Source organism: Passer domesticus, chromosome 3 (genome assembly GCF_036417665.1).
Source record: "Passer domesticus isolate bPasDom1 chromosome 3, bPasDom1.hap1, whole genome shotgun sequence".
Classification (NCBI taxonomy): Eukaryota; Metazoa; Chordata; class Aves; order Passeriformes; family Passeridae; genus Passer; species Passer domesticus.
The window spans coordinates 2,733,577-2,758,080 of record NC_087476.1 but is presented as its reverse complement, the minus strand read 5'-3'; the positions used below and the strand labels follow the sequence as shown (position 1 = coordinate 2,758,080).

Below are 24,504 nucleotides of genomic sequence, written 5' to 3'. Positions count from 1 at the left end.
TGGTGTGGGTTGGCAGGGACCTTACATCTCATCCAGTCCCACCCCGTGCCATGGGCAGGAACACCTTCCACTATCCAAGGTTACTCCAAGCCCCATCCAGCCTGGCCTTGGACACTTCCAGGGATCCAGGGACAGCCACAGCTTCTCTGGGCAGCCTCTGGCAGGGCCTGTCCACCTCACAGCCAGGAATTCCTTCCCAATATCCCATCCATCCCTGCCCTCTGGCAGTGGAAGCCATTCCCTGTGTCCTGTCCCTCCATCCCTTGTCCCCAGTCCCTCTCCATCTCTCCTGGAGCCCCTTTAGGCTCTGCAGGGTTCTGGTTGCCTTGGCAGGAGCAGCTCATGAACAAACCTCAGTTAATGTGGCAGAAGGGAGGAGTCATCTGGGATAAGTCAGGGCAATACTTTGGATTTGGGCCTTAAAAAATACCATCTCCTTCCCTTCTTTCTGAAGGCCTTCAGTGCTGGACAAAATGATTTGTGCTGTGAAATTCTCTTCCTTAGGTTGTCAATGACTGGCAGTAAAACATGGAGCAGGGAGAGGGGGTGAGAAATACTGAGCTCAGGCTCTGCTGCCAGCACAGCCTTGGATAAGTTACTGTTCCCCTTGGTCATATCCATGCAGTGGGAACAGTGCAGGAGGCATCAACAGACTTGTGATTCTTTTATTTTGTTAAAAAAAAAAAAAAAAAGGAAAGCTTCACATTTATTCCATCTGTTTCTCAATCATCTAGTGTGTGTTGATGGCACAGGTAGCTGAGGTAATGTCAGTGAATCACTGGACAGATGCATTCAAGAACCCAAAGCCAGCCTGATCTAAGGTTTATAACATTTAATGGAGATATTTTTAAAATATTGTGCTGTGGTAGTTTGATAAGGCATGTTTAAGAACATAAAGCAAATAAATTCACTGGGCTTGAAATACTGCCTGCTTCATTGTGTATTGGTAATTGATAGATCTCTGGGCTCATTAGTTAAACTAAGCAGGGCTATTTTTATTTAATTTTATTTGCATCAAGTGCAGGGATGTTTAGTGTGTACTTGTTCATGGTTTTCTTTCTAATGAAGGGTTGTTTCCCATTAAGGGTTGTGTCATTTGAAAGGTTTTCATATTCAATTTTTCCTTTAAGTGCTTGTAAGTCATTGGAAAAAATTATATTTAGCAGTCGAACTTGAAAAAAGTAGTTCCATTGGAGAAGAATAAATAAGGGAGGATATTGAGAGATCTGATTTTTTTTTTCCTCTGGTAATTTCTTTTGGGTTTGCTCAGTGATTTTTAGGCAGGCCAAGTCCTCTGCCTGATTTCTGAAAGGAGCCTTGGACTTGACACAAGCCAGGACCATTTGAAAGTCTAACAAAAGAGCTTGAGAGTTTAAAAATCACTCTCTTGATATCAAGACCCACTTCAGCTTAAAAATAAAAATCATACTAGGTATTGCTGATGTTTGTAATGTGCATGGGTTACAAAGGAGCTGTGGGGAATTGCAGCACTGGCAGCCTTTCAAGCAGCCTCTTACAATACAGCTTTATGCCTGTAACATATTTTCTCTTCCTTTCTTTTTGCAAGTCATGTTTTAAGCACATTTCATTCCCTTTCAACTCTGGAAGGCAAATGTAATGTTTGAAATGCTGTGTTGTACTTGGAGAGGCTGGATTTTCCTCTTATTCTGTGAAACAATAAATGGAAACTTGCCTGTTTGGAATTGCACAACCCAACTCTTCCCCCTGGGAGCATTCAGTCATTAAATTCCTGGTGGGAAAATAGAAGTTCAAGGGTAAAAATAGAGGTGTAAGGAGGGAGATGTGTGCAAGGAAGGGCTTTTGCCAGGTATTTGCTTTTAACACAAAAATGTTTTGAAGCTCTTCTGTGTGGGCCAAGTGTTGGAATTTATTCCAGCTCTGATTCTTGAGAGTTTACAAAACCCTGTGTCCTTCTGGTATCTGCCCTGGGTGCCTGGGCAGTCAGGTGAGGCTGCATCCCAGTGCTGCTCCAGTCTTGCATAAAAGCTGATTTATGGATTGTACTGGGGGAGGAGGGAGAAAATGGCACAGAACATGCCCCTCCACCTCTTTGGTTTATAATTGTGCCACTTGTACAAAGTGCTTTATTCCCTGGAGATTGATTTCCTGGACACTGTGACCAGCAGTTTGCTGTCACCCCTCAGTCCAGCCCTAAACCAGGGCCAGGGCAGGTTGTCCCCAAGGATAAACCCCCTCTGCTCATCCTAAACTTGTTGGAGCAGTGATAGCTCACAAGCTGCGACTGATTGATTAAGCAAATAAATTGGGTGTGATGAGGCTGCAGTGACAGTCCATCATTCAACATCCTGTCTTCACCCTGGGCTTAAAATAGCACCTTACATTTCTGTATCACCTTATTTTTATGGGAGCTGGTTAGGAAATCCTGGATTGCACATTCCAAGAGCGTGTGGAATTCTAACAAGGGCAGTGCTTGTTCCTCCAGTACCTGTAGAGAGGAATTTTCTCACTGTGTCCTGTTTTCCTGTGGCATCAAATGACCAAATTGAGTATCCAGCATCTTTTCTGTGTTTGTTGTTATGCTTGGACAGACTCATTCAATCAGCTGCATGAATGAGCATTTAAGGATTTTATAAGCCAGAGTGGACAAATTATGGTAATTAGACATCTTGTCTATTTTGTTATCCTGGCTGCAGAACAATAATGAGGTTAAAGGGATACTGTCAAGGTGACAAAGGTACCAGACCGTCTTACCTAAAAGCTGTACTTTTTCTGCTGTATATATCTAAATGCTTTGATTTTAGAGTGTTCTTTCTGCCTGTATTTAGTTTCATGACATTTAGAGGCAGGAACAATACAAATGTGTGGTGTGAAATCCATATCAGCTTCTTATTTCTTGGAGCTTGTCTCTTTTAAATGCTGTCAAATAACACTCTCTGAAGTTAATTTTATACAATAGGTCACCTGTAAAGGTTGTGAAAATTCACATCTCACTACTCAATATGGCAAACATACATTTAATATTACAGAAAACTGAATGCAGTAGAGAAATGGGTAACTCCTTAGAGTATTGCTGCTTAGGAATGCCAGTGTCTTTTATATGGGCTTTGCTAAATAATTGTGTTTACATGGCTGAGAATTTGATGCTCATAATCAGAGGTGATTAAACAAACAAAAAAATGCAACCAACTAAAAGCCAACCAGTTTAGTAACACCAAAAGTGGATAAATTAGCTGATATCATATGTTAAAATCAAGCCTGTGTTCAAGGAGAACCAATAATAGTAGCCAAGGACAGCAAGGCTGTCCTGAAGGCTGATTTTTGAGGAACTCACTCAGCTGGAACATGTGATTTGAACTTTACATCAATATCCATTTGCTTTTTTTCCTCTCCTGTACTGTGTCAGTTCTTTTATTTAGTTCTTATGGTGTCACACAATTTTATCTGAAAGTCTGATACTTATTTCAGACATGTTAAGTTTGTATTCTTTTTATCAAAGCCCTTTCCCTTTGCAAAAAAAAAAAAAAAAAAAAAAAGCTGAGGGAAAGGGACTTCTTTTACCCACCACTTTCAGGGCTGTGTTTTGGGGAAAACAACTGTTGAACTATTTTTTTGCAACACAGGCATCATGCTAGAGCAGCTGACCTTGGATAACCTCCCAACCTGCCTGCAAAATAAGGACTTTGCTTTTCTTGTTTCTGTTGGCAGCAGGAGGAGGAGGATAGCCTGGTCTAAAGGAGTGGGTTCCAACCCATGATTTTAGGACTGACTGTGGAGGGAGGCATGAGTGTCCTGCACTGTTACTGAAGGCCCTGCAGAAAAAGTTCTGCTGTCTTTAAATGCAGATTTGTTCATTTTGGCCTCACAGACTCTTTAGAAAATTTTGATGGTTTTATTAAGTGGAGGAGGGAAAAGCTGAAAAAACGTTTGAAGATGGTGTAACAGCCAGAAAACTTCAGTTTCACTGTGGCTCCAGCCATGAGCTGTGGGAGACAACCAGCAAGAGCAAGGAAATGTGGAAAAGGAAAGTGTGTGTGGCTGTTCAGAGTGATTTGATTTTGCCCTGGTGCCTGCTCATCTCCCTGACCTCAGCCCTGTGCTCCAGATGAGCAGACCAGACTGGTGACTCTCAGAGATAATTTTGGCTGTTGATTTTCCCCCTCTCCCTGTCTAGAGAGGAAATATTGGCTGCATGTCTGTGTTTTCCTTGGTGCAGTTTGTGTCTTTGAATCCCTGCTAGCTGCTGGTGTGCAGCAAACTTCTTTGTGAAGTTTCCAGTGTGGGGATTATTATTTTTTCCCTCGCTTACTGCTTTTATGACTAAATGATGGTTTGTAGTGCTGGACAAAGTGTGAGCTCTGTGGAACAACTAATCCACAAATATTCTGTAGTTTATTTTTAATTTTCTGGTCAATTTTCGCACAGTAACTTTCTTCCCTCTCTGACAGGAGTCTTCCTTCCCATTCCCACCCCTACCCTCACCAAAACAGAGGTTGGCCATTAAAAATAATGTTTTCTTTAGCAACTTGTGTGTGTAAGGAACTGTTTGGGGGAGGTACAGCCAGGGAAACATCCCCATGGAAATGAAGATGGTTGAGTTTATTTGATCTAAGTGGGCAAAGAATTGTAACAAGGAGCTGTTGTTAGTAAACATTTTTTATGGTAATGGTGCAAACGGGAAGGAGAGGAGCTGACCTTCAAATTCCACGTTATGTTCCAAGTGGGATTGCTGAGTTTTTGCAGTGGCTGTAAAGCTGCTTTGTGACTCTGAGAGATGCAGTCACCAGGGAATCCAAGAGGACAGTTTTAGAGGAATAATTTATTTAATTATTCTTGCTTTGTTTATATATATGAAGAGGCGTGTGTTGAGCATTAGCTGTATAATCTTCAATGGACAATTTAGTATTTGGCTTCCAGCTTCTTAAAATGATCTGATGTCTTTTGGATTTAGAAGAATAAAATATGGGTGATTATAAGAGCAGTTGCTTCAGACTAAGAGTAAGCCAGTCCTGTTCATCTGATAAAATTCCATTATCTGCCTGTTCATCAACATAGATACCCACAGCTGCTCTGTGTAATTCAGGATGAGCAGAAGGGATTGTTGAGCACATTTCTAATCTCCAAATTTCATTCAGCATTAGCAAAAACAATGCATTTCTTGGTGATACGTGTGTTGAAAATAATTAAAAGAGCTTCTCAAGATACAAGTAGACATCTGCTTTTATTCTTGTTTTAGGGAACTGCTGTGCTCAGAGCTAAATCATGATAGTGTCACGTAAAATGCTTCTGCATGTGCTATCCCATATGAAGCACAGTCAAGCAGGCAACAAGTTGCATCTAAAAGCAAGATATTTTTCAGCCAGAAGAGAAGAGCAGCAGGCAGCCTGGCAGTTCAAAGTTAGAATTCAACAGGAAACATCCTTTGGTTCTGTTCAGTGCACATGAAAGCCTCACATCCCATCCCTGTTTATGAATACCAGCAACTTGCTGTGTAGCCCACACTTGCACGCTAAAAATAACTTCTTTGCAATGCAAACTTGGCATCAGGAGCTGACAAGTTTATTTGGTATCACCTTTAGGTGTTTTGGTTTTTTTTCCCCAGGGAAATTAATGGCTCCTTTACTGTGTATTTGAACTATCACACTGTTTAATCACTGAGACCACAAAATACGAAACTCTTTTCCACATGGCACGTACGAGAATTTGTCTTCCAAATAGATCCTTGGAAAAGGAAAAGAGAATTTTTAAGTGAAACCAGCTGCCGGCAAGTGTCTGGTGCTGGTGGCTACTGTGGAATGAAAGAACAGTGTGAGGAGGTAAACGTTAGTTCAGATTTTGGGTGGAGTTGATTTTTTGTCTTGTTTTAGGTTTTTACACTTGTAGCATTTCAGCTTTCTGCAGAGTGTTGTGCCCCAAGTGAGCAGAACTCACATGGAGCACAGGCTGTATTTCCCTCATAAAGAAATGATACAAAATTTGCTATAATTGTGGTGTTGTAGTGATGGTAGATTAAAGGTTGCAAGAGTGCACAACTCCCTGACAGGAGGTCGGGGTAACAAGTGACAGGATGAGAGGAAATCATGCCCTCAGAATGTGCCAGGAGAGGTTTAGATTAGACATTATGAAAAATTTATTTGTGGAAAGGGTTGTCAAGCATTGGAACAGGCTGCCCAGGACAGTGGTGGAACCACCATCCCTAGAAGGGTTCAAAAAAGACTGGATGTGGCACTTGGGGACATGGCTTAGTGGTGACCATGGTGGTCCTGCTGGTTGACAGCTGGACTTGATCTTAGAGGTTTTCTCTGACCTTTATGGTTCTCTAATTCCACATTTAGGTGAAGAATTTAGACATATGAACAAGAAATTCCTCAGATTCCTACAAGGAAATGTGATTGCTTTTCTTGGTTATTATGGGGTTTTCTCTCTTTAATTACATTGCTTTTGGACAGAATTAAATGGTGACAGTATTTTTGCAGGGCTATAGCACATGGTCAGTGATGAGAATGGAAATATTTTGACATTCTCCTCAATGCCCAAGTATCCATTCTGTATAAATCGTTCGAGGCAGTGGGAATCAGCACAGAGGTCCCAGGTTTTGAGTGATGGATTGCTCTGTTCACTAGGACTTCCTATAAAACCACTTTATTATGGTGATGTTCACAGAAAAGCCAAACAATTGTCTTCATCCAGGATGGACATTATAGATGTTTTAGTCCAGAAGAAGCTTTGGAGCATTGAATTTACAGCATTAGACCTGTCCTGCAGTTGGAACAAAGTCATTTTAGATCAGATCTAAGAGGGTTTTTTAAGAGGTGGTGAGGCCCTGGCACAGGGTGCCCAGAGAAGCTGGGGCTGCCCCTGGATCCCTGGAAGTGTCCAAGGCCAGGCTGGACAGAGCTTGGAACAACTTGGGATGGTGGGAAGTGTCCCTGCAGGGTAGAATGAGATGACATTTAAAAAGTCCCTTCCAAACCATCCTAAAATTCTGTTTTCAGTGACTACATGAGACTCACAGCCCTGGGGCATCATTTCTTGTTATCCAGCTCTGTGATTCACTGTTCTGTCTGCTATTTCCCCTATTTTCAGCCCCTTTATATTGTCTGAGTAAGGGGAAGGTACTAAAAAGCCACAGAGCTGCATTTGTGCAGCACAGAGCACTTGACCATACAATGAACTTTTAATTGGCCTGAACTGAATGTAACCCAGCGCATGTGTAATGTCCTGAAAAGGACTTTAAAAAAAATATCTACAGCCATAAACAGCTTTTACTCCAGAAACAGCGTTATGGAAGGGTTTAAGTCTCCTTTTGGGGTGCTTTTTTTGTTTGAGGGAGAGGTGTTGAAAAGGATTTCAAAAGAGAAGGCATGCTGGGGAGATAAACAGCTCTGGGAATAAGAGCAGCACAGGAAGCGAGTCCATGGTGTTGCTTGTGGGAAGCTCTTAGAAGTAATTAGGGATAAGAGTGAGGCAGGAGAAAATCTGGTTGGCAGCTGTGGCACTTTCAGCAGCAACTCTGACCTTGGCTTGTAGGTGCTTTGAGGCTGCTGGGGAAAGATTTGCTGCCAGAGCTCCTGGGTTTTACCTGAATTCACTTGGAAAATCTGCCTGCAACCTGCAGAGTGTAAGTTCTCATGCCATGGCTAAAGGCCCTGCATCCCTCCTTCACTTCAGGCACTGCAGAAAAGTCAGCAATAGACCAGAGGATTCGTGTTTGCACTTTTTAGAAGCCTAATCTAATCCTGGAGCACCAGGAGCAGTCTGCCCAAGGGTGGGAATTGAATCCTCCTTCCGCCACTTCTCTGCCCTGCCCTGGGACAACATGAGGGTTGGCAAAAGCCAGCGAGTCTCTGGCCAGGATCCAGGCCCAGGAGATTGGTTGGCAGGAAAGTACACGGTGAGATTTAGTCTGACACAATTTACTTGGCTGAAAAGGATAAGTGATGGTGCGTGTTTCACCTTGTTAAATATCTGCTGCCAGAGCATGAAATGATAACTTAATCCCTGATTGCTCCTTACAGCCCTGCAGGCCATAGTCTCTGGAAGAATGTTTGTCAGCCAAAAATGATGTGTAGCTTCACCAAGTCCAGTTTCAGTGCCTTTTCCCGCTAACTCACTTCTGAGTTAATTTGGGGCCAGATGGATTTGCACTCTTGACGTTGTAGCTCCTGCACTGGGTCCCACCAGTCACACTACTCTGCTAATGCCTGTTCCTGATTCCTATTTTCCCCAGCATGAATAAATCAGCAGCAGTAATGAGCAAACCCTTCAGCAGCTGCCACATTGGTTTTTGGGCTGCTGGGTGTTGGTGCAGGTGTTTAGTGAAATAATTTTTTGTACACAAGAATAACTATCATTGGAAGAAGAAGTAAGGAATAAAAGAATATTCAAAATTATCTTCCTCATTAGATTCTTCAGGATTATCTGATTGTTCAGATGAGAGCTTGAAGTTGGAGCACAGAGGGCATGAAAGAACTGCAGTGCTTTGAAATAGTTTTGTGGTGTGTTGACTCAAGGCTAGTTCACAAAATATTTCTTACACTTAAAAATGACCACAGCCATTTGCTGAGGTGGGAGGGAGAAGAATAAGACAAAACAGATGAGTAGGTTCATCATGTGGCCAAAAGGTGCATTTGGGAAATTTAGGGCTCAGAGGAATGCTACAGTGAATCAGCAACACCTATTTAGGAAGAAATAATTGGACTTTTCCCACCAAATAATGAAGGGGTCTCTCTTTCCTTCTCACTCCAAAGGTGTTATTTTTTGTCTTCAGAACAAATTCTCAATGCAGATCTGTTGACTTTAATGCAATTCTAGGTTTAAGCAAATATTTAATTCTGCCTAGAGCATTCTGGCATTTTTTTCAGCAGTCTGGAGCCATTAGCAGGGCAGATACAAGACATGGGAGCCGAGCTGTCATGGTGAAGGCTTGCCTGTAATTTTCATAATATACTGTATTTTCCCTTTGCTTTTCAGCAAACAGGTCAATTATAGCTTATTTCTCATCGTCGTGCTGGGAAGGAAAAACAGCTGATTGCAGTGGTACACTGAGGACAAAGATTGCTTTTTTAGGTCAGCCAGAAGAGAGCTTGGTTCAAAAATATTACCTTGGAAAACAGTTCTTTCTTGCTTTCTTTGGGATGAAGTTTGTATTTATTTCCTCATGCCAGGTACACCTGTAGTAAGATTTCTGGAGTTAGATGGGATATTGGGAAGAAACTGGAATAATAGAATTTTAGAATTGTTTAGGAAAAGACCTTTAAAATCATGGAGTCCGACCATTAGCCCAGCACTGCCAAGCCCACCATTAAAACATGTCCAAGCACCACATCTCTGCATCTGTTAGATCTCTCCAGGGCTGGTGATAAGGATATTGATTGCTGCATGCTCCCTTATCTCCACACTGTCAGTCAGGTTGTCTTAAATGGGTTGAAGGAATATAGACAGCATTGATCAGGGAGGGTACAGAGTCTGTGCTCTTGGGAAGAGCAAAAGACAGCATGAAGACAGAATGACATCGTTCTCTTTTGAGACATACAAACACTAATTTTACTCTAGCTGAATCTTTGAGGCTTCTAATACCTGTCAGGCTTTTGTTGAAGTGCTCTTTTTGGGATGCCAGTGCCTTGACAAGCTGCTGTTCTCGTCTGCAGCATGGTTCAGATGAGTTGTGCTGTTCTTTCACCTCCCAGGCTCCTTGGATGCTGATGGAGGGTTTGGGTTGAGAGTACCCAGATCTTGTAACAGCCTCTGGGTTATCACTGTCATCAGGGAATGTGGATGTGCTGAAGTGAGGAATTTCAGGGTTACTGAATGGTGGAGCCAAGACAAATCTCTTTTTTATGCTAATGACTAACCCTTCTTGCCTACAGCTCTGATCTTCTCCCTCCTCCCCATCCACCATCTATTAGACCAACATAATTTGTGGTTTCCAGTGTGTTTGTGTTTTAAACACTGCTTGAATCCCTCATTTGGAGCTGGATCCAAAACAAGCCATGAATAGACTTTACCACATGAAAATAACACTGTGCTTAGCAGGCATCTGGTTCTGGAGGCACCAAAAATTACTCTTGAGGTACAAATTTTGGCACTGTGCATGCACCCTCTTTGTCAGCTGAGGTCTAGTGGTGCTGAAATTGCATCAAGGTTCAGAAAGTGACAGGCTGCTGTACCCAGTGAAATTCCCAATCTCGTAAATGCCCTGTGCATGTACAAACCACAGCATTAGGATTGATTTCTCTATAAAATGTGGCCACAGCAATGTTCCCTTTTGAACTGCTGCCACTTCAAACATTTCCTCCTTGCTTAATGCCTGGTGAACGTGGTAAAGAAGTTGGAGAACCAATTCCAAAGAGAGGAAGGTAGAAAGTCCTCCTCCCCACTGGAGGACAAGGCAGATCAGTGGTACCAAAAAAGAAAGTGAAGGAAGCAATTTCACTTCTTATTTAGACCTCAGGGCTGGAAGGTGTTTCCCAGGTTGCATTGGTGATTATCTAACACAAATTCCTGGATTTATGAGATAAATGACTGAAAGTTCTTTTGGGGATGTCAGAAAATGTTGACTGTCAAGTGTTATGAGTACAGAGCTGCCTCGTGGTGTTGGTAAATCAGTAGGAGAGTAGATGGGGAATGAGCAAGTACTGAGAGACACCTCTTCTACACATTTGTACTTGGAGGGGGTTGTACCTATTTAAAAGACATAGAAAACATCACCAACATTTTCAGAAGGCTCTTGGTGAAGCATTTGCTTCCCTGAGTTGAAGAGTCCTTACAGTAATTTCCTTACTGTGGAATGATTGATTAATGTGAAGGTGAAGAGCTTGTGGGCTGCTCTGGAGCCTCCTTGGCTGTGGACCCCATTGTACTCCTGCAAATATCTCGTTTTTTCTCTTTTTCTCTTCCTTATTTGAAGCAGGGAGGGGCGGAAGGAAATTTTAGAGAGAAATTCTTCCCTGTGAGGGTAGGGGAGGCCCTGGCACAGGTTGCCCAGAGAAGCTGTGGCTGTCCCTGGATCCCTGGAAGTGTCCAAGGCCAGGCTGGACAGGACTTGGAGCAACCTGGGATAATGGAAGGTGTCCTTGCCCATGGTAGGGGGTAAAACTGGATGAGCTTTAAGGTCCCGTTTACCCAAAATTGTTCTGGGATTCTTCTTTTTTCAAAGAATGTTGGGTCCACACATTTGTATTTAGGTACTTGTGTGAATATTGCAGAGTCCATGGGAAAATCAACTCTCTTTCCAAATGATTCTGGTTGGTGTATTTGTGTTTTCAAGGAAAACAGAAACTCAGACGGGTGTAAGGTAGAGGCTGTAATGACTTTATAGGTTGGGTGATGCAGCTGGGTGATCTACCAAAGGTGGGAAACCCAGTCTTGGTGGACCTGAGAGAATTCTAGAAATACCCTTTCAAGGATTAAAGTCCTTTTAGTGCCAATCTTTTGCTTTCCATAGTACCCTGGAGATTATTCTGGGATTAATCCTGTGTGCCAGTGGCTTGGCAAAGGTTACCCTGGGTGTGAATGCTGAGTTTGTTGATGCTGTAGAACAAGATTACCATATATTGTGTGTTTTCCTATATGTGCTGCTCCACCTGCCATCACTTTCCATTTGCAATCTCCTGGAGGAGTTAAAAATCTGCCACATCCTAAGGAGGCTTTTTTCCCTCCCTCACATGGCTATAAAAAGGTAGCTACAGCCCACTTCATTAAAAAAATACTGTAATTCACAATAGTAATTGAAAGTTTGGGGACTGGCTGTTCACCAAACATTCTCTAGAGCACAATAGTATCCTGACATCTGAGTATTTACAAACAAAAGGATAAAGTTGTAATCCCCTTGTCATAACACCAGCTTTATGGGATCCATGCACCGCTTGAATGTGGTCAGGACTAAGCAGATTATTGTACCAACAATACAGAAAATTTAGCTTCAAGTCCAAAATACCCCAAACCCACAAAGCTGCTGCTCAACCCAAGTTCTTGGGGTTTGGGTTTTTTTATTTTTCTTTTTTTTTTTTTAATTGTTTTGAGTGAGCTGGCAAAAATTTGTTTTGTCAGTAGAAACTAAGTAACCGCCAACTACGCCTGGAATGCCTTGGAGCACTGGAGGAATTTTCCAAGGAACAGTGCTTACCTTTGTTCCTTTTAGCTACACAAGTTTAGGCTTTGAACTGTGTATGCTCTTTCACAGGTTTTTTTCTAATGTATTTGGGGATTTTGTTTTAAAGAGGCTGTTTCTGATTGCAAAAATATCTTTTGCTCAAATAGGCCAATGTGGTTTTCTCCCAAAGAATTCAGTATTGCTGTGGAAGTAAAGATGAGACTCTGTAAGAAAAATATTAATTGCAGGACATCAGCAAAAATTGGAGTTTGTGGGCCTCAGCATTTTGATACCACTTAGCCTGCATGTAAAAATGGGGTAAAAATATTTATAAACCATTAAACAATTGTGAAACCCAACAACCTCAAGCACTTTACAATCTGAAATATTCTGTGAAAATGGATTTCTAAGTATCATAGGATAAGCTTGAAGTGATCAGATTTATTTAGTTGACTTTTTCTCTCATTGTATGTACCTGGCAACAGCAAAATGGATTGCAAGTTGTATTTGTGTGATACACAGGAGAGGAAACAGCTTCTCAAAGAATTCCGATTTTTGTTATCTGCTGTCATACTGCTCCCTGTCAGTTACGTCTCTGTCAGTAAAATCATTAAATCTATTTTATTTCACCATTGATTGGCACTTTTTATGCCATAAAAGAAATTCTGCAGCTGAAATTTAAACAATAAAACTCTGACCATTGCAGTGCTGGCTCTTCAAAATAGTTTGTTCTGAGTCCTTTATTCAGAAAGGAAAAAAAACCCCAAAACCCCACATGAGCTACGATTAAAGGATCTGCTTCAGAAAGATAACTGGGCTCCTAAACTTTAAACTAATCCAAGATCTTCCTTTTGCACTGCTGGAGCTCTGGCAGCCTCGGGACTGATCACATTCCCTGGGTGGTCTGCTCAGTACCCAAACACCTTCAAGACCCAAAAGCCTTGTTTGAAGGATGAGTTTTCTTGAGGAACCCTTCAGTCCATGAAATCCATTATGTTCTGACCCACTGCTCTTCAAACACAGTGTCATTTGCTTGGCAAAGCTCTGTGCTGAGGTGCTGGGAATGGGATGTTTGGTGCTCCTGGCTCTGCTGTGTTTGAGTAGGGAAGCTCATGGCAGGTGAATGAGGAGGAACAAGGGAAAACACCTTTCCTTCCAGTGGAAGGCATCACTGCCAGGGGCACAGGATTGCAACAGGATGATCTTCAAGGTCCCTTCCAGCACACACCATTCTGGGATTCCATAAAACACTGTACAGAAGTGTCTTAGGTTGCAAGATGTGGCAGGGATGTGTGTTCTATTCCCATCTGTTAGAGGTGGGACAGTTATCTTCTGTTCATTGGACAGTTTTATTTATCTTGTCCACAACCCATCCTTCCTCTGGGAAATATCTTCTGTTAATGGCAGTGAGTGTCACTGAATGACTGATAAAATTCCATCATCCCATTGGGAGATGCTCCACCCAAGGGGAGGAGCCAAGCATTCCTACTTGGATATAATCTGAGGTTTGGAGCACCACAGCAGCCTTTTCCACTAGATTCCCAAAAGAAAAACTTTCCTTTCCACTAAATTCCCAGAAAAAGACCAGGCTCATCTACACCACCACTAGACCTTAAGAAGAAAACTCCACCCTTCTACAGGATCACTGCTCCAACAGAACAACATCTATCACTCCAAAAAGACTGCAGCCACCAATTAATCAGACTACTACCAACAGGGTGTCAGGTCCTATTCTGAATCTGTCAGTGTTGTTTTGTATTACTGCATTTCTATTTTAATTATTTTCCAAAATAAAAACTGTTATTCCTACTCCCATATCTTTACCTAAGAAGCTCTTAATTTCAAAATTTTAATAATTCAGAGGGAGGGGGTTTACATTCTCCATTTCAAGGGAACTTCCTGCCTCCCTTAGCAGACACCTGTCTTTTCAAATTGAGACAAGCAACCACAAAAGAAATTGTGCTTCAGGGTTTTTCATACCAGTGCTATTTTGAGTCATACTTAGCCAAGGAAAGAAAGGAAGGAAAGATTTGAGGGGATGACAGACTCTGCCCAATGTAATTTTAGTTCTTTGATTTCAGGAAATATTGGTAAATGATGCTGTTGTGCCCGTCAGAACCTAGGATAGTTATTGTACAGCTTCTACCTGCTACAACTTAATAATAAAATCCTAGAATTCCAGAATGACTGCATCCAAAGAGTAAATTACTGTTACACATTATGTCAACTTTATTTTTAATAATAATATTTTTTTAAGCCAGATGGGAACATAAAGATGTGGCCTTACAGAGTGATCTCTGGGAGACAGTGACACCTTTTCACTTGTAAACCCCAAGGAATTTTTCTCCATTAGTTTGTTTTTCTAGTTGCATTTTTAGCTGCTTTCTAGAGTTTATGCTGGACAGTTTCTGCTTGAAGGGTATAAAATAGTACTAATTACACTGGAATTTGATCTGGTTGTTTTTGTAATGGTTATGGAAGATTGAAAGTGGAAAGCAATAAGAATTTCTGGAGAGATTTGCTGAGACTTTCTTGATTCGTAGTTGTAATTGTTGCCTCTCTTTTTTTCTAACCCTCAAATTTGTATTACATTTTGCTAGTCCAGAAGCTTCTAAAAATGACAAATGTTATGTTTCAATTCCATAAATCCAGCATAGCCTTGTGCCACTTGGCAGCATCACTCAAATGTACAGTTTGGATGTTGTTGCAGTTGCTGTTGCCACAGGAAATGTTCTTTTTTTTTAAAAAAATACTGAGAAGAAACCCCATGCCTGGCATGTCAGTTCCTGTCCTAGAGCTTCTGGAGCTTTTCCCCCTGCTTCCTGCCTTGCCACCTCCCACCTTTCTCCTCCCTTTGCCCCATCTGCCAGTTTCTGATTTAGACAAGAAGGGAGATGTGCTGTGACTGATTTAGAGCATGTGCTGATTTGCCAGCTGGCTGTTATCTCAGAGCTGGGGGGTCAGCCAGACAGGAGAGATAAGGGCTGAGCTCTGCTCTCCTCTCCCCAGCCAGGGTTCACCTCTGCTCCTTTGCTGGGGTGTTTTCCCCTTCAACATTTGCACAATCTGAAATACACTTAGGCTTACTAAACCTTCCTTCCCCCCTTTTGAGCACAGAAAAACTGGGTGTTACTAAAATGCCACTATTAATTATGGTTGAACAGTTTATTGTGTTTGAATATGTAATTTAATTATTCTGTTAAAAAACTGAAGCAGTAGTGGTATTGCACATGCACTGATGGTCTCAGCTGGGACCTGCTCTGATTTTATTCATATTTTTACATTGTGCTTAAGATCTATGGAACCACCAGAATTCTTACAGAAAAACAAGTGTGTCCTGATCAAGAGGCTGATCAGGACACATTTATACTATGTAAGAGATAGTTTAAACATAAATTATTACTCAAGCTCCATGTCTTCATTCACTCTCAAGACAGCATATATATTCATGGTATCACCAAATTATTTGAGTTGGAAAAGACCTTAAAGATCATCTTGTTACAATTTATTGCAGCATATAAAATACTGTTAAATGTAGGATGTTGTTTTGGAGTAGTCTTCCTCCTTTTTTAATTTTAGAATTAAATTAGATGCATTAGATTCCCTCTACTTCTGTTTGACATTGAACTGAGAAGAGATAAAAGAAGGGAGTTGGCGAATTCCTGTCAGACTGGATACAAGTGAAAACAAGTAGCTGGAAGCATCTCAGTGACATCCTTCAGTGGCTGAAAGATAAGATTTCCCTCCCTGCCTCGGATGCTTCTGCTGTATCTGAGATAGATGTGAATTTTTGGCTGTTGACCAAGGAGCTCTCTGCACCTCGGAATGGCAGCATCCTTGGGGATGGAGAGGGACTTGGGACAAGGGATGGAGGGACAGGACACAGGGAATGTGTCCCACATTCCCATCTCCCCAGAGGGCAGGGATAGATGGGAATTTGGGAAGGAATTCCTGGCTGTGAGGGTGGTGAGGCCCTGGCACAGGTTGCCCAGAGGAGCTGTGGCTGCTTCATCCCTGGAAGCTTCTCTGTGCCAGGGCCTCCCCACCCTCATGGGGAGCAATTCCTTCCAGATATCTCAACCTAAATTTCCCCTCTTCCAGTTTGAACCCATTCTGCCTTGTCCTGTCACTGCAGTTCCTGATGAACAGTCCCTCTCCAGCTTCCCTGTCACCCTTCCAACACTGGAAGGAGCTGTGAGGTCTCCACACAACCTTTTCCAGGCTGAACAGCCCAAAATTCCCCAGCCTGTCTCCTTAGGGGAGGTGCTCCAGTCCTCTTATGAACCTTGTGGCCTCCTCTGGCCTTGCTCCACCAGTTCCATGTCCTTCCCATGCTGGGGACACCAGAACTGTGTGCAGTTTCCAGGTGGGGTTTGACAAGAGCAGAGGGGGGAATGTCACCTCCCTGTTCTTGGCACGTGTTCCTGTCATGTTTTGTTGTAGGAGATCCTTCCCTGCTGTGTGGGTGGTGCTGTTCTTGGTATTTTACCTTTTCCTCACCTCTGGGATGGACAGGAGCACTTGGGTGTGAGCACCCAGCACTCCCAGTCTGTCCTTACAGCCAACCAGGCTGCTGTGGGTGCTCTATTTCCCCATCTATTCAATTCCCAAGGGATTTTGCATCAAGCTAAAAATCTTTTTATGGTTTTCTGGGCCCAGCACGCAGCTGCAGCATTAATGGGCTCATATGTTCACAGCACAATGTATGTGATGCAGGCTGCACCCTTAATGCTTTCCTTGGGGAAACATTTGTCCCATTTATTCTCTTTGTGGTCAGAGGTACATCACACAGGCTGCAGCTCTGTGTAGCTGTGCTGTGTCCCTGTGTTTTGTGGGGATTCTGTTCCCTCATGTTTGGATTAAGCAAGACCCAAGACCTGGGTCTGTGTGTTTGTGCAGCCCCTCAGAAAATGAGATACTTAGCTCAGACTAAAGGTCTTAAGTTAAGCTTGATGATACATAGTCCTGTGTAATCCATCATCTTAAAATTGTATCTGTGATAGAACTTCTCAGATTATATCCTTATGGCTGCTTTAACCCAAATACTCAATAATATGCCCTATATTGAGGGCTGGGCAGATCAGCTGGGTTGTTGCAATATAATCCTGCCTTGGAATTGGGGAATATGAGCAGGGCGGTGTCACATCTCTGAGTGCTAAACTCAGACTCTGAATCCAGGCTTGCTGCTCCCTTTGTTTTACAAGGAGAAGGTTTTTGTAGGAATACTAATTAACGTGCCCTGTGAGCAGAGCTTTCCTAAAGGCAGTTTCCAGTGAAATCCTGCAGGAAAATTCTCCATGAGCATTTCAGAGCACAGAAAGCCATGAAAATGCTCCTGTGTCTCTTTGAGGGGGATCCAGAGGGGCTCTCTGGAGTCTCCTCTGTCTGGATCAAAGCCCCAGAGAAGGAGATTCCCTCAATAAAATCCCATGAGCAACAGCCTAGAGTCCACACCAAGCTGGCTGCCAGGACTTTGGGAGAGCCTTTATTTCAGCTAAGCCAGATGGCAGAGGAAAAGGGGTCATGTTGTCATTGCTGACTTGGATGACCCCGTGACACGGGCTGACCTTGACTTAAATAATCATCCTGCTCTCCCAAGTGCCTGTCGTTCCTGTTCTGTCAAACAGATACAGCAGATCCAGGCAGGAGTAAAAAGAGGTGATGGATTTGTGTAATAAATGATTGTTTTTGAGAGAGTGCTCAGAAATTGCCGTTTCTAAACTCGCTTCTCAAGCCCTGTGAGCAGCAGGAGCTCTGAGGGTAATCCTGTGTGGCTCCCATGTCTTTCTCCTGCTCTGTTCAAAAGAAATCAGTGTTGCTTGTCACAAGACTTTACTCGTTGCTGATGTCAAGAATTTCCTAATGTCATTTGGAAGGTCCAGGACGAGGGGAATATCATGGCTTGTTGTGTGTTTACTGCTTTTCTCCAGCCTCTGATGTGGGGAGGCTGCATAACCTGCAGTCATCCACTGGGGCCATGCTGGTATTTTAAAGGTCACTCCAGAAATTTTGTGCTTGCTTAAAAACAAACAAACAACCCCCCCCCCCCCAAACTTTTAAATTCTGCACATAACAGAGTAGAAGAATTGCTGTTGTCTGCTCATTCTTTTAGGGAAGCAAATGTTTGCTCTGCTGTCCCAGCAACCAGAGAGAGTTGGGTTGGGCAAGCCCAGGGGCTGGACTCTGAAATTTCCTCTTGAATAACACTCCTGAAGTTCCTGTACAAGTGGTTTTGGAAATTTTTACGTTGCTTGGGTACTTTGTTTTTAAGAGGCAGTGACACCCAGAGAGAGGGAGAGGTGTCACAAGAAAAATAAACCTGTGAGAGAATGAGGAAGAGATGCAGCATGAGGAAAATCAGTGGCTTTGAATTTTAAATCAACTCTGAGCAGCATCTCAAATCATGCCCCTGAAAGAGTTTATAAAATGACTTGGGATCTGTAAGCAAGGAGAGATCTGAGGAGAGAAATGTACTTTTAATACAGCATTCCAATGGGTAATTATAGCACAATTAAGCTGAAATCACTACAACTAGCAACTAACAAACAACAACTAACTGTTTTTCTTTTGTCTTTGTTTTTTTCTTCCCCTGATCTTGTACCAAATCCTTTCCACTCCCGATGCATTGGGGAACAGCAGAACTCACCCAAAGGTAAGGGCTTTTATCAGTGTGTGAGAGTTGTCCTATCACTTGCTCACTCTTGGGTTATCCAGATATTAAAGGCATTTTGCAGAGCTCTGTTGCTGATCAGCTGCTGAGTAAGACACTCGAAGCATCTCCTTGCTGCAGAAATGCTCTGTACAGCCTGTGCCAAGAAATGAGTCAGAGGAACAAATGAGAACATCCACACTCAGCACTGCAGACTCTGAATGGAGGATATTTGTTCTTTGTGGGCTTTTTAAAAGCATTTTCTGGTATTTGTGTTAAAGCAAACTCATTTTGTTTTTATGGTCCCGTGACTTCGCTCTTGTTCTGAAGACTCTGCCCTGGCAGATCAGGGTTCAGCTCCATGGATGTGCTCATACAGCCAGTGATGTTTTATTAAATGTTCTGAAGGCTTGGGATGCTTTCATAATAAGTTTAGCTGTAAAGTGAATTTAAAGTAAAAAAAAAAATAGCACCTTAATTTTTAATACACAAGTTGTTGTTTCCTCAGTTAGAGGATATAAAATAACTACTTTATCTCTTGATGCTGGTACATCAGTGTAGTATGGGGGGGGAAACAATGTATTTTTGAAGATAAGTTATTTAAATTTCAAGGATTTTGCTATGTTAAGCATTTTTATAAATGTTGGTAGTCAGCAGTGTAACAATTCAGGACATCCAAAGGGGAAAGAGCAGCTTCCATTAAGCTTAGAGGGGAAATCCACAGCCAGAGAGCCCCACATTGCACTTCCCTTTTCCTACATCCCACAGAATGAATTTTACCCGTGTGAATGTAGGTCAGACATTACCCTAATTAATATTTTTTCTTGCAGATACATACCCAGGGGAGCTGTTTTTGCAAACATCTGTCCCAAAATACACATTGTATTATTTCAGGTCATCTTTCAGGACGAAAAGTGCCTGTGGACCTTACAATGGATTTATGGCAAAATTGAAAGTTTTCTATTAAAAATATTATAGTGCTGCTCTTTTCATGATAAAACTGATTTGCTTTCTGTTATTATTTGCAAATATTAGACTTTGGTGGCTGCTTTGGTTTGTCATGGAATGTAAATAAATACATACTCCTCTTGTATGGAAAGAGCTTCCCTACCCTAAGGCTTGTTTTTAATTTATGCAGACAAGAGGCACGGGGAGATGGGAGGCAGAAAGAGCTAGAGGACATCTGTCAGTTTGCTAAAGAGAAACTCTGGTGAAAAATGAATTGCAAGGATGGGTTTGGAGGGAGAAATGGAGAGGTCCTTGACATCCACTGAGTTGGCACAGAAAGGAGCAAATAGAAACAAGGAACAAATAAAAGCATACAGGAAAATGAAGTTTTTGTTTAGGCTTCAAACTCGTGGAAAAGAAGGAATTCACTGGGAATGTCTGTTGAGTTCAGAATGTCAGAATGTCAATAACAAGTTGGATTTGGCAACAGCTGTTCTGAGGTGTCCTGGTTGTTTCCCTGCAGGTGTTTGCATATGATCACTGCTTTTGGTCTATGGATGAATCTGTCAAAGAAAAATACGCAGGTAATAATATTTACTGTGGCTTGGCTGTCTCCAAGTGGGAATGATCTGATTAAAATACAGTCCTTGCTGCAGGGCACAGGCCATATGGCACAAAGTGCTGTCCCTTCTATGACTGGCTGCTGTCAAAAAAGGGAAAATCTTCAATCATTCCAGTTTCTTTTCTCTAAAGATGACAATAGCAATGGGCACTGCCACCCCTTTGCAGTGCAGAGAGTGGAGAAACACAGCACAATGTTGCTTTACTCCTGTTTATCAGTTTATTTAAAATACTGTTTTGAATGCATCAAACCCATTTTTTTATTTTGAGGAGCATTGTTATATGTAATTTCATGTTTTTCAGTGCTGATGGGAGTTTGGCATCATAGTAAAACCCAAGAAAAATACTAATAAAATATTAATAAAAGCCTAATTTCATTTAAGTGTATGTGAATTCAGATGCTTTAGTGAGAACATGTCATATATTCAGTTAAAAGTTGCCTGTGTATTGTTATAATGCATTTTGGCATATACTTATGGTAAAATATGAACTGTATTTGGACTTATCACTCCTATAATTTATTCCTTTCATAGGCGTTGTCCTTTAAATTTGGGATCAGTTGAACTTGTTAACATTTATTTTATAAAAATCATAAGAAAAATCAAAGGTGCATACACTTCTTAATTTTAATTTCTTTAACAAATAACTAATGGATAATAAAGGCACTGAGAAAAATGTGACACTTTCAGCCATACAAATTACAAAGGAATAATACATATTTTGTTTCTCAAACTAAAGATGGTGCCTATATAACTGGTATTTTGGTCTGTTATGCAGTGGAGGTGTTACTCCTGCTGAGCCTGGCACAGCTCTTGGTGCTCTTGATGGGGAATTTAGCATGGATTTGGCTGTAAAGAGAGGAACTTCAATGAGAGAAAGCAAGAGCTTAAAGGAACATTTTTTGAGAGGACTTTTCAGTCCATAAAGTTCTGTCATGCCTTGTTCGGACTTGAGTTTTTCTGGTTGTAAAATTAATTCTGAAAATAAATTTTGTTCAAGTAGTTGCTACCCAGATATTTTAAGCCTCCATTCCTCTGCTTGGAAAATGATCCAAAAGCTCAAAGTTCAATTACAAAATAAGCGTTACACTTTACTTTATGCCAGTGCAAAATACCCTGTGAATATCCATATCTTCCACATACTTGTGATTCCTTCTCTGCAAAAATCTCCTTGTGATATAAAATTTTCCAGTGCTCTGCTGAGTCCCTTGGATTAAAATCAACTGACTGTCATTAAAATGTACAGCTTGAGTATATTTTGAGGAGGTGTCATTTCCCAGCGGATTAAATTCTGCACTTGGTTGTAGATTCTCTGCTGATAAAACTTCTGAGTATGAACCTTGATAGGATATTTGCTTTAAGCACTTCCAGGTATATCCATAATAATCCCAGCCCCTAATTTTTACAGCAGCATAAATCTGGGGCACATCTTCTGCTCCTTTCCAGGATGGATTTGATTTAGGCAGCAACAGCAGGAAAACCCTCACAGCTTTTACCTAAAAGAAAAATCCAAATCGAGGGACAAAAAGCTCTTGCTGTGTAACAATGTTGGCTTGTGTGTTCTGTTTTCTAGGTCAAGATGTTGTTTTCAAGTGCCTTGGAGAGAATATTCTTCAGAATGCCTTTGAAGGCTACAACGCTTGTATCTTTGCCTATGGGCAAACGGGTGAGTCCCAGAGTAAGGGAGAAGTGTTCCCTCCAAAGGTGTTGTGTTCTGGCTGGAGGTTCTTTCCACAGCTCTTGTGACATTGTTTGAGGAGAAATACCTTCTAACGTAGATAAGAAATGTTTTCCTCTTTTGAAACATCAGATACGGGGTGGGCAGGATGAGAAGCAAGGTTTTGTTGCTGCTGGCTACCCTTATTTCTCACACTTCATGTTATAATCTTTGGCATGACCATGGTTGTCCTTGAGCTCAGAGCATTGCTCAGATTTTCTGCCTCTGTGCTTAAAATAAACTTGAATTGTCATTTTAATGTAATGTGTAAAGAGTAATACAGAGAGTTTTCTCATCTACAACAAGGGTGTATCTGCCTAAAAGTTCTCCTGCACGCTGAACCAAATTTCTTGTTTTCCTTTTAATTAAAATAACCTTTAGCTCAGTGGTGTTTGGGTTACTTTAAGGCAAAAAAATAGAACAAATACCTTCTACTGAAATGAAACAAAAATATTAACCTCTTTTATTTCCTATCAATATTGTGCACAGCAGGAAACTTTGTTGCATGTTCTCTAATCACAGCTTCCCTCACACAGGGTCTGGAAAATCCTACACCATGATGGGTACTGCTGATCAGCCTGGATTAATCCCTAGACTTTGCAGTGGACTCTTTGAAAGAGCACAGAAAGAAGAAAATGAAGAGCAGAGTTTCAAAGTGGAAGTATCCTACATGGAGATTTACAATGAGAAAGTCAGAGATCTCCTTGACCCCAAAGGGTACGGAATTTGTGTGTGAATGGCACTGCAGTATTTGTCCTACACTCTTCCTTTACATAACCAGTTTGAATTAATGGATCCCATCTAAAACATTTGCCTAGGATGGCTTTTGCTGCTTCCTGATCTCAGCATCTCCTCATTATAAATCAAAATAAAGTAGCAAGACTAAAAGCTTGGAGTAAATGTACCTTTTGTGAGGTGACAGCACTGTCTGTGTCAGCTTTTTCTGTGTTATGAAGCTTTTTTTGTGTTTGCATTCTGGCCCTTGCTCTGTGCTTCAGTGGCTGTTTGTGAGACCATCCTGTTTGAGATATGTCAGTGAGAAATGGACTTTGTGTAAATGTTGTCTTAAGTCAGTCATGTGCTTATAAATCCCTTTTTTTTCCCCCAACCAGAAGCCGTCAGTCATTAAAGGTTAGAGAACACAGTGTTTATGGCCCTTACGTAGATGGCCTATCCAAGCTAGCTGTTGCTAGCTACAAGGTAAGGATCAACTTTATGAAAGGCTTATCTTCACATCCTAAACACCAGGTGCTGTCCCTTAAGCTGGACAGAACTACCAGAATGCTCCTTATCAGTAATATTAGAGCAAGAGAGCTGCAGATTGTTGTGTTGTGATCCCTGGGGAGAACAGGGCTGAGGGCAGAAACTCCCTTCATCTCGTGCTGCTCAATAATTCTGGAAGTAATTCAGCTGCTGAATGGAAGAGATTTCCTCTCAGCATTAAGATGAGTGCAAACTGTCATGAGAAAATGTTCTGTGATTAATTACAGGCCCAGGATTAAGCAGAGACAGGCTCTCAGTGCCCCACTGTGTCACTTTTTGCCTGTCATGCTCTACTCAGTAATTTCCCTTCCCAGTAGCACACGCTGGAATTATGAACTAATGGTTGTTTACCAAGCAAATACTTGAGAGCATCACATGAAACTGGCTTGCAGGACAGTAAATGTTTATATTTGCATTCACAAAATGCCCTGTTTTTAAAGGAGCTTTAACTTACTGTGGTGAAAATGGATAAACATGGGATGGAATCTGTCAGCTTAACCAAAACATGAAAAGAGTGCAATTGCAGTTTCTCCAGGTGTTCATCCAGCTCTCCGTGGTGGTTTCTGCTAAGACAGGACACATTTCATGCTTTGCCTTTCCATGTTGCCCAGCAGCTTTTTGTAATCCAGAATTTGGAGTCAGTGGTCTGTGGTCATCCTTTGTTTGACTGTTTATTTGAGTTGTTTTAGCATCACCCAGCTAGAGATGCAGAAATAGAAGTTTAGCCCAAGACCCCAAGGTTTTAACTATTTTACACAATTGCTGTGAAACCCCAAAGCAGAGGAGCTGCACCTTTCTCATGCATCACAACAGATCAAAGCACTCAATAAATTGTTAAAATATGGAGGAATATAATGTCCTGTTCACCATGGTTCTGTTTTATAAACCTGTGAGCCTTCTGTCACTATTCCAGATCCTCAGACCACGACAACTTGAGGCTAAAATGTGACAGGGTTCAAACACAAATTGCTGTTCCTCACTTCTGTCTCTGCTTTTGAGTGTTGCTGTGTGCAGCCAGGTGCATTATTTTTGTTGATAATTTAATATCTAGGTTGAGGAATGGGTGGAGTCATGACACTGTGGAGTTTCTACGCTATAAAGGGAGGGATAACTTTGATTTTTTTTTTTTTAATCACACTTTTCTGAATAAACAAACGGGAGGCTTAGCAAGAAAATGTTGTATTTTACCAAGATGAGATGATTTTTGGAGGTAACTGAAAAGGATGTCAATGCA

General features: G+C 41.7%; 1 protein-coding gene across 5 annotated transcripts in view; it reads left to right on the top strand.

Annotated features, from left to right (window-relative positions):
- The window catches only part of KIF13B (kinesin family member 13B), a 120,207-nt gene that overhangs the window by 29,320 nt on the left and 66,383 nt on the right, over positions 1-24,504 (top strand). For 2 of the 5 annotated variants that reach the window (XM_064411562.1, XM_064411560.1), the window contains exons 3-7: positions 18,713-18,725; positions 20,194-20,254; positions 21,864-21,956; positions 22,544-22,724; positions 23,120-23,207. In XM_064411562.1, coding sequence (XP_064267632.1) covers positions 18,713-18,725; positions 20,194-20,254; positions 21,864-21,956; positions 22,544-22,724; positions 23,120-23,207 — 436 coding nt within the window. Of the gene's footprint in view, positions 1-18,709; positions 18,726-20,193; positions 20,255-21,863; positions 21,957-22,543; positions 22,725-23,119; positions 23,208-24,504 lie in introns of those variants that run through there. The other 3 variants (XM_064411561.1, XM_064411559.1, XM_064411564.1) reach the window with 2 other exon arrangements.